This window comes from Myotis nattereri, assembly GCF_964212035.1.
Source record: "Myotis nattereri genome assembly, chromosome: 5".
Lineage (NCBI taxonomy): Eukaryota > Metazoa > Chordata > Mammalia > Chiroptera > Vespertilionidae > Myotis > Myotis nattereri.
The window spans coordinates 49373380-49387371 of NC_138080.1; the positions used below are offsets into that span (position 1 = coordinate 49373380).

The 13992-nt window shown below is 41.5% G+C and overlaps 1 protein-coding gene across 1 annotated transcript in view; it reads right to left on the minus strand.

The window, feature by feature from the left end:
• Positions 1-13740, minus strand: part of NAF1 (nuclear assembly factor 1 ribonucleoprotein) — a 52080-nt gene extending 38340 nt beyond the window's left edge. The window contains exons 1-2 of the mRNA XM_081091746.1: positions 13256-13740; positions 7830-8004 (exon numbers count right to left, since the gene is read on the minus strand). Of these exons, the coding sequence (XP_080947872.1) occupies positions 7830-8004; positions 13256-13587 (507 nt within the window). The 5' untranslated portion in view covers positions 13588-13740. The remainder of the gene's footprint in view (positions 1-7829; positions 8005-13255) is intronic.
• Between the last annotated feature and the right edge of the window lie 252 nt (positions 13741-13992).

Sequence of the window (13992 nt, forward strand, 5' to 3'; positions counted from 1 at the left end):
AATGAATAAACAAAGAAACCTTTCCTGAGCCCCTACTATGTAACCAGCACTGGGAATGTCAAGCAACAAACCTGGTCCTTTCACTGGGAAAGTTCATACTCTCTTTACCTATCACCTGTCCATCTTTCAATCTAAGGTCAAGCCATGAGCCTTCTTTGACCACTGTAGTGCAAGTTATCTGCCCTTCCATTCAATCCAATGACTTCTTTTGCCCAGTACCATGCAATCATCACCTCTCTGGTGTTACTTTGCTTCCCGCTTATGTGTGTATGCTCAATCTCTAGCTAAATTCCCCTTTAACAGACATTTATCTTCATCCTAAGCCAGTGGTAGGCAAACCCATTAGTCAACAGAGCCAAATATCAACAGTACAAAGATTGAAATTTCTTTTGAGAGCCAAATTTTTTAAACTTAACTATATAGGTAGGTACACTGTTATTAACTTAATTAGGGTACTCCTAAGCTGGCCTTTGCTGAAAACGTCCTCAATCTGATTGAGGTACATTCGCTGAGGTCGACCCCTTCCAACTCTCCCATCCACACTCGTCTTGTATACTTGTTTTGTCTATCTCCTTTCCGAAAACCGACTTCTGCGCATGGGCCACGAAGTTTCAGTCGCAGTGTACATGCGCCCCCGCACGTGGTATTTTGTGGAAGAGCCACACTCAAGGGAACAAAGAGCCACATGTGGCTCGTGAGCCGCGGTTTGCCGACCACTGTCGTAAGCAATAAGAACTCAATTAAAATGTACTGGGGAATGGAGGAATCTAATAAATGCAATGTTTCTCTGTAACAGTCATATATGTTTATATACACAGGACATATATGCTCCACTGAATAAAACAGTTTTTAAGTTTAAAGGACCGCTCATGCTAAATATATGCTTTACGGAAATAATTTTGCACAAGGAAACACAAAATATTAGTATCTTATGTGTAGGCCAAGATGAAATATAATTTCATAGTGGAGATTAAAAAAAAGGTATGAAATAATCCACTGTAACTTCTAGCCACTGTCTTCTGCCCAGATATTTCCATATCATCATGCTAGAATATTATAGGATATGTGTCTGTACTGTCATAATCAGAAACAGAATATAGTGCATTCAATCTAACTACAAAGTACATTTGTTTTAAAATATAACGTAGGCAGTCTCCAAATTATGAATGTAAAATTTACCAAAATTGCCTACAAGCATTAAATTTTTTCCTTGGTCATGCTATATTTTACATACAGACACACATTATTATCCTCATTAAAGTATTATAATCGTAAGCATTGTAATAAAAATTTCAGGTTTTCAGAAGAAGAAAAAAACAGGCACTAATTTTTAAAATTCATTTCTGATTCAGGCTTTGAAATGGCACAATTCCATAAATGCTTTTATTATTCTAAATTTTTAGTGATATCTGATTTATCTGAATGAAGAACAAGGCATAAATTGCTGAGAACATTTTTCAAAACTAATCTAATTTTCCAATTCACTGAAACATGAAATAAACCCTATGGGTTTAATGTAGTTTCAAAGCCATAATATTTATGTTGTTTTACATTTACTATATAGGTTATACAAAAACCTTCTCAACATTAAAGAAGGGTTTATGTTTAAGTAAGTAAATAATAAAAGTATAACTCTACTTGATAATATTTAATGTCAAATATTATGAAATTATGGCATTATGAAAAGAGCCAAATAAGACTCTTTCTACTTCTTCTATAGCTAACTAATCCTTTTTTTTCAAATTGAATTTATTGATTACATTGGTTAATAAAATTATATGTTTCAGGTGTATAATTCTACAATATATCATCTATATTGCATTGTGTGTTTACTACCCTAGGTGATTAATCCCTCTTTGCCTTACCCCTGCTTTTCATCCAAGTTATAACCAAATCTTGCCAAGGGACTGTTGCAACTATCTAAGGTTTAATTCTAAATTAACAATCTTGAGGTTATTTCACCTATATACTTCCACATATCTACACTTGAAGATAAGCCTCATCCAAGGAGGCAACATTCCTGCTTGAGAAACAGACTAAATGGAGGTAAAAATTAAGCTCAGCATGTCTGAAGAATGGACACCTGCTAGAATGTGGCACTTTGTAACAGTGGCTCTCAACCTTCCTAATGCCGCGACCCTTTACTACAGTTCCTCATGTTGTGGTGACCCCTAACCATAAAATTATTTTCGTTGCTACTTCATAACTGTAATTCTGCTACTGTTATGAATCGTAATGTAAATATCTGATATGCAGGATGTATTTTCATTGTTACAAATTGAAGATAATTAAAGCATAGTGATTAATCACAAAAACAATATGTAATTATGTATGTGTTTTCCGATGGTCTTAGGCGACCCCTGTGAAAGGGTCATTCGACCCCCAAAGGGGTCGCGGCCCACAGGTTGAGAACCGCTGCTTTATAAAGAGGTAGGACATAAAATTGGGTTAAATTGGGCATGTCTATGTTCTAGAGATCTCTAAAGATCCAGCACAAGCGCTAACATTGTTTAACTTCTTGGCCCATTTTATGAATACCTTTAAGCAAAGACAGCATGGATAGACTATTTCATCACTTTTCTGTAGAAAGTATATTTTGTTAGCACTAACTCTAGCTGGTGTTTACTATACCACGAGACCTGAACAAAACAGCACATGCAACACCAGCCAGAGTTATAACAAAACAGAGAACACTTCCTGAGACATCGTCCACTGCTGCCCTTATTCTTAATGGCTTTCCTATGCAAGTTTAGAGCAAATCCCTCCTCTAATCAAGTAATTTGAGTCTCTGTTGTTCACAACCACAAGACTGCAACTTAAGTCATATGTGATAACTTCTTCTAAGTGTTTCCCTTTTTCCCTCTATAGAAGATAACTACTATTACTGACTGACAGATCCCTTTCTGAAAAGGATCCTGTCTTTCCTGTGACAGAGAACCCATTCCTGCAGTCTGCCTGGGGTTGATACCACCCACTCAACCCCTACCCTCCTCAAAATATACACACATTCACACTCCCTTCCTGTCAACTGCCCTTATACACTCCCACCCACACACTCGCCCATGTGCTTTCCCTCAAGCATACTCTTCCTACATCCTCTCCCACAGGAACAGGACTTATGCATCATTTCCAAGCAGTGGAAATACCCATTCCACTGGCCTCAGTAATTTGTTCAGGGCTGTGTACCAGGCGGTAAACCAGTAAAAGTCCTTCCCATGACTTTCATACAGGAGAATCAGTGGCCAAACTGCCAGGCCCACGGAGAAACACCTACTGAGAGACAGAGAAAACAGTCTTAAGATACTGAATACTGTAGCCAAACCATCCTTGGTAATGGGGCCTAAGTCTTTCTCTTCCCTTGAACTTGAGAGTTCCTAATACACTCTTTCAGAGCTCTAAGTCAAATAATTTAGGGCAGACCAGGGAACTCATTCCTCTACCTAGCTCTAGCAACAGAGTCTAGCAAAGGACCAAGAACTTCTAGTAAGTTTACTTAACTGTGTAAATATAAAGTGAACAGCTAGTCAAGATATAAAACTGCTTCTCCTTCTGACGATGACTCCACCTCAGGCCAACCTGCCCAAAGCTAACCTTTAAACTGAGGGCTGGCCATAGCTGGTTTGGCTCAGTGGTAGAGCATCAGCCTGAGGACTGAAGGGTTAACGTTTGATTCCAATCAAGGGCACATGCCTGGGTTGCAGGCTCAATCCCCAGTAGGGGACATGCAGAAGGCAGCCAATCAATGATTTTCTCTCATCATTGATGTTTCTCTCTCTCCCTCTCTCTTCCTCTCTGAAATCAATAAAAATATATAAAAATAAATAAAATAAAAAGCTCTTGGGCAAAATATGTTACTTTAAACTGAGGGCTGATCTTTAACTGAAAGGCTACTTTCTCCTTTCGCTGCCTCCTACCCCCACCTGTGTTTTTACGACAAATTGTCTGCCTCTCCCAAGATTTTGGTTGGACTAGAGTTTGAGAACCCTTGGGAATAACATTTAAGGGAATGTGAGCACAATGCAAAATTTCTTTAAAAGCATATTGTGATGTTAAAAAAAAAAAAAAAGAATACAAAATTGGAAAGACTACAATTGCTCTTCCATTCTTCCCAAAAATCCCTCAGTACTGGCACAAAAAGAAAGAACAAGCCCATTGTTCCAAGTTTTAAAAGCCAACATATATTCCCATCAAAAATGTAATTTTCTGATATGAGCCAAACATACACTCACACAATTCATTGATACTTCCCATAATTAAATTAATTTGTCTCTTTTTTAATTATTGTCTGTTTTTCTCCACTAAACACTATGAAAGGAGAAACTGGATGGGTCTTAATAATAGCACCTAGCATATGGCAGGTGTGCTATAATAGCTTAAGAATGAATGAAAGATACCTACCCCCTCAATTATTCATTCTATTACCACTGACTGAGAACCCATTACAGGTATAGCACTTTACTGGGCAATACAGAAGCTATAAAGATCAGATATAAACTTAGACTGTCAAAGAACATGGTTCTTAGCCTCTTTGTGGCCACGGACTCTTTTTGACTTTCTGATGAAAATATGGGCATTCTATCTAGAAAAATAATAAGTAGACTAAGATTTTGTATTAAATTTCAAGACGTCCCAAGGTAAGTATTACAGATCTAGTAAAAAAATTAAGACACTATACATACATATACAAAAGTACTGTGGTCTTTTATTTGTTGACTAGAGGCCCGGTGCACAAAAATTTGTGCACTGGGGGGGGGGGGGGGAGGGGGGTCCATCAGCCCGGCCTGTGCCCTTCCGCAGTCTGGGACCCCTCGGGGGTGACCACTTGCTGGCTTAGGCCTGCTCCCTGGGGGATTGGGCCAGGATGGCAATCAGACATCCCTCTGGCAGCCCGGCAGCCCTCGGGGGATGTCCACTTGCCAGCGGGGAGCAGACCTAAGCTGCAGTCAGACATCCTTAGCGCTGCTGAGGAGGCAGGAGAGGCTCCCACCACCACTGCTGTACTGGCAGCTGTCAGCCTGGCTTGTGGCTGAGCAGAGCTCCTCCATATGAGAGCTCACTGACCACCAGAGGGCAGCTCCTGCATTGAGCGTCTGCCCCCTGGTGGTCAGTGTGTGTCATAGTGACCAGTCATTCCCAGTCCTTCTGCTGTTAGGGTCAGTTTCCACATTACCCTTTTACTCTATAGGATAGAGGCCTGGTGCACGGGTGGGGGCCGGCTGGTTTGCCCTGAGTGGTGTCCCAGATCAGGGTGGGGGTCCTGCTTGGGTGCCTGGCCAGCCTGGGTGAGGGGCTGATAGCTGTTTGCAGCTGGTCACACCCCCTTCAGGGTGGGGGGTCCCCACTGGGGTGCCTGGCCAGCCTGGGTAAGGGGCTGAGGGCCGTTTTCAGGCTGGTGGGCAACTGAAGATCCCAGCCTCTCCTTTTTTTCTGTTTTTTGTTTTGTTTTGTTTTTTTATTCTGGGACTTATTTACCTTCTATAGCTGTCACTGGAACTGAGCCAGCTCCAGCTCTGAGGCCCGGCTCCAGCTCTGAGGCTGGGGCTGGCTGAAAGCAGGTATCTGGGTTTGTTTAGCTTCTATAATTGAAACATTGTTGCCATCACTGCCGCTCTAAGCTCTGAGGTGGAAGCTGGCTGAAAGCAGGTATCTGGAGCTTGTTTAGCTTCTATAATTGCAACTTTGTTGCTTAGAGTGTAGCTTAGAGCAGGGCGAGGCAGGCGGGGAACGTTGGCTTCCTCTGTCACTGGAGCAAGCAAGCCTCATGTTCGCTTCAGCTGTGTGGCTGCCGGCTGCCATCTTTGTTAATTTGCATATCCTGTTGATTAACCAATGGGAAGCGTAGCGGATGTATGGTTAATTACCATGTTTGTCTATTATTAGACAGGATTTTTGTACTCTAAGAGAAAAGCTAGGTGTAAAGAAGAGCAAGGTACAGGGAAAAGATCAAACAATTCTCCCAATACTTTCAGAAAATAGTCAGTTGGGGGAGCCTTTGTGTAAAAAGACCACTGATATCAATGATTGTTGTAGGGCACGGCTATCGGGTTAAGCCTCGGACTGACCTGTTGGCAAAGCCACTAACAAGTCCAACTTAAAGGGCACAGCCCTCTTACCTCTCCCTAGATCTTATCTGGGTAGCTAATGGGCTGAGGGAGATGTAGCAAGTGCTGCCAAAACAAGTGAAACTCACAAGAACATTGTAACTATGGTGACTACTACCTTGTTTACCTCTGGCTATAAAATAAAGGCTCAGCTTGCCTCTAGATCTCTGTGGCCTTAGCCAGGCACAGGAAGATCCACCTAGACCAGTGATGGCGAACCTATGATACGCATGTCAGAGGTGACATGCGAACTCATTTTTTTGGTTGACTTTCCTTTGTTAAATGGCATTTAAATATATAAAATAAATATCAAAAATATAAGTCTTTGTTTTACTATGGTCGCAAATATCAAAAAATTTCTATATATGTGACACGGCACCTGAGTTAAGTTAGGGTTTTTCAAAATGCTGACATGCTGAGTTCAAAAGGTTAGCCATCACTGACTTAGACCCAGCTTATTCTCTTTGTCATTTCTTCATCCATTCACCGCCCTCACTCAGGCTTGCAGAACCCTTGGCTGAGCTGGCTCGGCAGATTGTAGGATTAAAACATGAACCACTAATGAAGTTGCATAAGCATCCAAGGGTTTTAAATATATAAGCATAAGTAAGATGGTAATTTTTATTATGCATAGAGAAAAAGAAACAACATTAATTGAATTCAGTGATGAAAAGGTGCCCAGCAGCCTCTAGGCTTTTCAATTTTTCCCCCCTTAAATATTGAATTAAACTATTTCACTCATCTAAGTGTTATGTAATAATTATAATTAGTAATCATTAAATACTGAAAGAGCTCTAATAACAACAAAGGACATGTGTGAGGAGAGAGTATAAATATGTGACAATGTAGCCTATGTTCTAAAATTCTGAGGTGTTTTTTTTGAGGTTCCCACCACCAGATTACCGTTCTCCTCCGTGGGAGAACTTACAGTTTAAGAGGAAATAACCATACAAGAGCTAACCTTACAAACAAAACCTATCAAGTGCCAAAAAACACCATTCTAATAAACAAGTTTTCTCCTACTATAATAACAAAAACACTTCAAAAACTCCAGTAGAAATCCTAATAAACTTAACCAATTAATTTCAATTTCTATGTTTCTTAGTGCAAGTCAATTAAAAGATTGATTTTAATTGTAACTGAACAAAATGTTCTGACTTATGGACCAAAAAAGAAAGAAAAAAGCAAGGTTGTAAATTTACATAAGGTAAGATGAAGAAAATTGGAGAGTAGCAAGCTAAAGTTAACACCCCGGAAGAACAATTACCAAATGCTAGAGTTAGAAGCAACCTTAGAAATTATCCAGATCAGCCGAAACCGGTTTGGCTCAGTGGATAGAGCGTCGGCCTGCGGACTAAAAGGTCCCAGGTTCGATTCCGGTCAAGGGCATGTACCTGGGTTGTGGGCACATCCCCAGTAGGGGGTGTGCAGGAGGCGGCTGATCAATGTTTCTCTCTCATCGATGTTTCTAACTATCTCTCTCCCTTTCTTTCTGTGAAAAATCAATAAAAAATATATTTAAAAAAAAAAAGAAAAGAAATTATCCAGATCAATCGTCTGACAATCCTCTTTTAGTTAAGAAAAGTAAGGCATGGAAAAAGTATGTCCAATAAAATTGGGAAGTTTTCAAATGTATGGATCAGATACAGAGCAAATGAGATCAATATCAGTACCATAATATATTTTAGAACATCCAAATTAGGTTTATTAACACATCTAAGTACTTACGTTAAGAAGTAATTCATCTTTTGTTTTAATAAGAGGAAAATTCTTATTTTCCTTCTCAACTTGTACATCTTCATCTCCATCTGACAGCACTGGAGGAACTAATATTCGAGAGGAAGAGGAAGATGAGGATGATGATGAGGAAGAGGAAGAGCTTGAACTATCTGAATCTGTTTCACTGTAGAAAAGGAAAAGTTTAAACTTAGTAAAACAGTAACATGACGGCATTAACATATATTATTCAATTAGGAAATATCTACTTTACTACATGTTTACTATTACTGATATAATTCAAAAGCTAGCATTTTGAAGTTGACTCTGGTATTTGGAAAGTAGTCCTTAATCCACTGATAACATTTTCAAAACCCGTGCTATGACTGCAACTCAATTACAGTAGTCTCACACATCACACATCTGCCTTAATATAATTAAGCATGTGCCAAATCACTGACAAAGAGAACTCTGGGCAATGCACTTCTCTCATTGGTCGCCTAGCCATTTAATTGCCAATAGTTTCTTCTCAGTCTTCAGACAACTTGGAAACTCAAGTTACCAACCATGCTGACCATTCTATTCTTTAAAAACTCCTTTAGCCCATGACTTCCACAGCAATTCTTGTTACCAGTAACCCTACTCTAAGTTTAAAATTTGTTTGCTGACTATTCCCTTAACTCCCTTTTATTTTCTTAACCCTCATCCAAGAAGTGAGGATATTTTTTTCCATTGATTTTTTAGAGAGTGGAAGGGAGGGGGGGAGGAGAAGAGAGAAACATTGATGTGTCCCTGTCACATCTTTTGGCTGCCTCCCACATGTGCCCTGAGGGTTGGGGGCTGGTGGCAGGGATCAGACCTGCAACCCAGGTACGTCCCCTTGACCTAGAAACAAACCCACCCACCTTGGGTAAGCAAGCTGACATTCTAACCACTGAGCATGCTGACCAGGGCTCCTTCACTCCCTTTTATATGCTGTTTCTAAAAGTTTCATACTTACTCTCTTCTCTCTCTGTACTCTTCCTATGCATAATCTCATGCCCTACAATGTTTCCAATTATCACCCATGTGCAGATAACTCCTAAATCTTTAGCACTGATATTTATAAGCTTCATCCCTGATCTCTGGCTACATACTGGCCACCTCTGTATGAATGACCTACACTTACCTCACACTAGCAACAAGTTAAAAGGAAAAAAAAGTGCATTCTCCTTACTAAATCACTTCTCTTTGAACTATTTTATTCATTAGTCTTTAATCCAGTTACTATAGGTAGAAACATTGGAATCATTCTGAGCTATTTCATTCTCAGTCAATGATAAAACCCTATCTTCAGATTAGTAAACATCACTCCTATTCCACTTCATCCCATTTCCACTGCTACTCCTCTATTTTAAGTGCTTATTTCTCACCTGCTTTTCTGTAATAATTCTATAACTGATGTAAATACTAGTCTCTTCCCACAACAATCACCCCTTCACCCTATTGATGTTTTGCTGTTACCCTTACCCTTTTCATGACCTTCCATTTTAATCAGTTCACAATCTTGCTTTAAAAAGTCATTCATGCTCAGTTGATGTGGCTCAATAGTTGAGCCTGGACCCATGAACCAGGTCATGGCTGGATTCCTGGTCAGGGCACATACCAGGGTTTGGGCTCAATCTCCAGTAGGGAACGTGCAGGAGGCAGCCAAACAATGATTCTTATCACTGATGTTTTTATCCCTCTCTCCCTCTCCCTTAAGAATAAATATTTAAAACAAACATTCATGTAACCCCTATGTTCACTGCAGCCTTATTCACAGTGGCCAAGACAGGGAAACAACTGAAGTGTCCTTCAATAGATGCTTGGATGAAGATGTGGTACATATATTCAATGGAAAACTACTCAGCCATAAGAAAAGATGAAATACTGCGATTTGTATCAACATGCATGGACTGGAGAATATTATGGTAAGAGAAATAAGTTAGATAGAAAAAGTTAAGAAACATTAATTTCACTCATATGTGGGATATAAAACTTAAAGCAACAAATGAACAAACAAAAACAAAACTCAGAAACACAGACAACAGTATGGTGGTTACCAAAGAGATGGGGGTTTGGGGGACAGTAAAGGGTAAAGGGGTCAAATATGTGGTGACAGAGGATGATTTGACTTTGAGTGGTGAGCACACAATGCAATATAATGATCGTGTATCACAGAACTGTACACTTGAAACCTATATGATCTTAACCAAAGTCACCCAATAATTTAATAAAAATAAATAACCATTCATGACTGGACATTAGATATGAGAAAACTATTATTAATTATGTTACATGTGATAAAATATTATGATTATGTAAAAGAATGTCCTCTTAGAGAATGTGTGCTAAACTGTTTAGGGATAAAGTATCATGTGTAAATGACTTTAAAATGGCTCAATAACATATACCTGTGAATCTAATAGTTCTGAAATGTTAATAATTGTTAAATCAAGGTGATGGCTTTGGACTATTCTTCCTATTTTTTATTGAGAAAATATTAAAACTGAGAAAAACCTTAAATTTTTTCCCATAACCTCCACTGTGTACAAGCTAAAGGCCATACTCCTTACTATGACACCTCAGAGGCCCCTGCAATCAGGTTCCTGATAACCTACATAATCCCATCTCATATCACTTCTCATACGCACCTAGCAAAGCAGCTCATCCAACTTTCCCTGTATCTGTGCTATTTCCTTTGACTACAATGTACTCAATGTAGAGAAATTATTTTTTCTTTGTAAACTCAACTCAATATTACCTCTTCTGAAGCCACCCCTCACCCACTCAAAGTACAATTATAAACTTCCTTCCCTATCTCTCATGGCACTTTTTTCAAACTGCCCACTAGAGCCAGTCCAATACTACACCATAGTTCACTGAAAACCATGTCTTCCCAGCTGGATTAGAAAGGGCTTGAAGCCGAAACCGGTTTGGCTCAGTGGATAGAGCGTCGGCCTGCGGACTGAAAGGTCCCAGGTTCGATTCCGGTCAAGGGCATGTACCTGGGTTGCGGGCACATCCCCAGTGGGAGGTGTGCGGGAGGCAGCTGATCGATGTTTCTCTCTCATCGATGTTTCTAACTTTCTGTCTCTTTCCCTTCCTCTCTGTGAAAAATCAATAAAATATATTTTTAAAAAAAAAAAAAGAAAAAAAAAAAAGAAAGGGCTTGAAAACAAAACATTAGCTTTGGCAAATGTCTTTTCTCCTGTTACAGGAGGAAAAGGCAAAGGCCAATTTCACCACATAGGCTCCGGGACCCATCCCATTTGCAAGTGAACTCCTTCCTACTATTACTGTATTATGAATCTTTCCCTCTAACCCAGAGCAGTCCCATCAGCATACCAAACATTCTGTAGTATCTCTGTTTAATCCCTCCAGCTATGGACTCATTTCCCACTTACAATTTCTTAAAAGAACTCTGAACACATGCTGTCTCTAATCCTTTATTTCTAACTCCATCTTTACACCAAAACTGGCTTCCATCATCATCACTCCTTACAAGGTCACCAATATTCTCCACGTTGCCAAGTCCAGTAGGCAACTTTCTGTCATCTTAACTTCTCAGCAACATCTAACATGGTTCCCCACTCACTTCCTCAAACATTTCCATTTTTTGGTATGCACTATGCTACAGGGGTATTCCATTCTCATGTAGTCTTCTATCTTCATGGTTTTAAATACGACCTTCACTTAAAAAAGACCTGAAAGACATAACACTCAAATGCAGTTTGAATTCTAATTCAAATAACCAACTGTTAAAAGACATCCTTCAGACAACCAGAAAAATCTAAATACAGACCAAGCATTAGATGATATTAAGGAATGAGAATTAAGTTTATTAAAGTTGATAATGACATAGTGGTTATGTAAAGTGTTTTATCAATTAGAGATGCACAGTAAAAAAAAAAAAATCACACTGAGATTTGCTTTAAATCTACTAGGTTAAAAAAAGTTAGAAATGTTAGATAAAACAAGATTAGCAAAATATTGGAAGTTGTTAAGTCCAGTGATGACTGTATGTGCAATCATTATATTACTCTCTACTTTTTTCCAAGTTTGAAAATGTCCATAATAAAAAGTTAGTCTTATCTGAAATCTGATGCTTAAACGTCTATCTCCAGCCCAGAACTGTCCTTCAAAGTCAAAACTCATGATACTACTACCACTTGCCTGACATCTCCAATTGACTGTCAGAGAAATCTTAAGTTACCTGTCCAAATTAAACATTCCCACTGGTCTCCGACCCCTATCTTAGTAAACAGTACCACAATCCACCCAGCTGATGGCTCTTTGTCTAGCCCAGTGACCCGTCTATTAGCAAGCCTGATCAGTGTGATTGAATCCAGACACAATCATGGCCGCCTCATGGACTCAATGCAACATCTTTCAACTAGTTCCAGCCTTGCTTCTCGGCTTTTACTCTTGAGCCCAGTTCAATTCTTCCTCTGCAGAGCAAAGCGTATTAGAATGTTAACCTGAGTGTGCCGCTGCTCTGCCTAAAATCCTTCAACAGCTTCGCCAGCCCTTAGAATTAAAAACTTGAACATGGCCATAGTGTCCCACAGGATTGGGCTCTCCGAAGACTTTCTCGGTGCCTTGCTTGTTCCTTCACGACAATTTTCATCAACTCTGTTTATTGATATGTTTACTCATATTTGTCATCCCTCTCGCTAGAATGTGGGGCAGGGATCATGTCCATTTTTTTTTTTTCCTCACCTGTGTTCGGTATCCCACACCACACAGTCCAATACTTGGAAACCATGTTCAGTGTGGGTAAGGAAAATCCCACAGACTTAAGTCCTCTCCCACCACAGAAGTTCCATCTTTAAAACACACGGGGAGGTGGGGCGGGGAAGGGGGGCCTGAGAAACCGAATCAGAGCATATAATACTACTAAATAACAGTGCCTTGCAAATTTCACGAAGCTCCCCACAAGGCTTATAAGAATTAACAAAATTGCCAGGAGCTAATCTGGAAATATAAAATCCTTTAACCACTCCTCAATTCATCTGGTTCAAAAACAAGAACACACGTTAAACTGGATGGAAGAATAGAAGTCAGATCTGACACGAAACTCAAAATTTATAACCGCAAAGGGACCCGCCGAACTAAATATTAAGGAAATAACCCAATATCCTCAGGTTTCCATATCTTAACGGAAAACGCTACGATTTATGCACAGCACCTTTTTTACACTACCAAATTTAGGGAAGAGAGATCTGATTATTAGGCTCAGATTCACCAGGGATCTGCAGTGAACAACCCGAAGTGGGCGGTCCGAGCCACTTGTCCACACGTGCGCGGGGAGCGCCAGGGACCGCCCCTCCCGCCCCGGCCCACGCGGGCCCCGGCTCCTCCCGCCGGTCACACGGGCCATCTCCCCGCAGCCTCGGGACCCTCAGGCACCCGACCTGTCCGAATCCGAGTCCGAGGTCTCCGGGGTGTCCGGGGTCGGCACCGGCTCTGCTGCGCCCGGGCCCGTGACGCCTGTCCCTCCAGGAGGCGGTTCTGGCCCGCCGACGGCGGTGCTCAGCGCCAGTTCAGGCGGCTGCTCCCCGGCTGGTTGCGCCTCCGCGTCCCGCCCAGTGTCTGGGGCCCCCTCATCCGACGGAGGTGGCGGCGGTGGCTCTGAGACAGGAACGGTATCCGGGGACGGCGCCGCCTCGCCGTGGCCACCCCCGAAGCCGGCGCCGCCGAATTTCAGAGTCTCCAGCTGCGCAGCGGCGGCCTCCACCACTTCCATGGCGTCGCACCCGACGCCTCGGCCGGGCTACCGGCTCGCGCTGGAACTGGAACAGCCTTAACGGTGGAGAGAACCGTGCCTAGACCCCACTTCCCGCGTTTCTCCGGTAACTACACGCCGGGGGAACTGGAGACACGCCCCCACCATTTCCGCAACAGCACTTCCGGGAGGGCGTCTGACGTCACGTGACGCGACCGCGCTCACTGGGGGCGGGGCCGACCGCGGACCTTCGGAACGGAGACTTCTGGCGCCGCTGATCTCCTTTTTTCTCTGCCGCTTTGGAAGTGTGTGCAGCTCCGACAGCAAGGTCAGGTGGCGAGGCCCAGAGGCCTGTCGCTGGATCTGGGGCGATTCTATTCGAAGCGAAGATGTGATTGTGTAAGACTCTGTACTTCAGAAACTCGA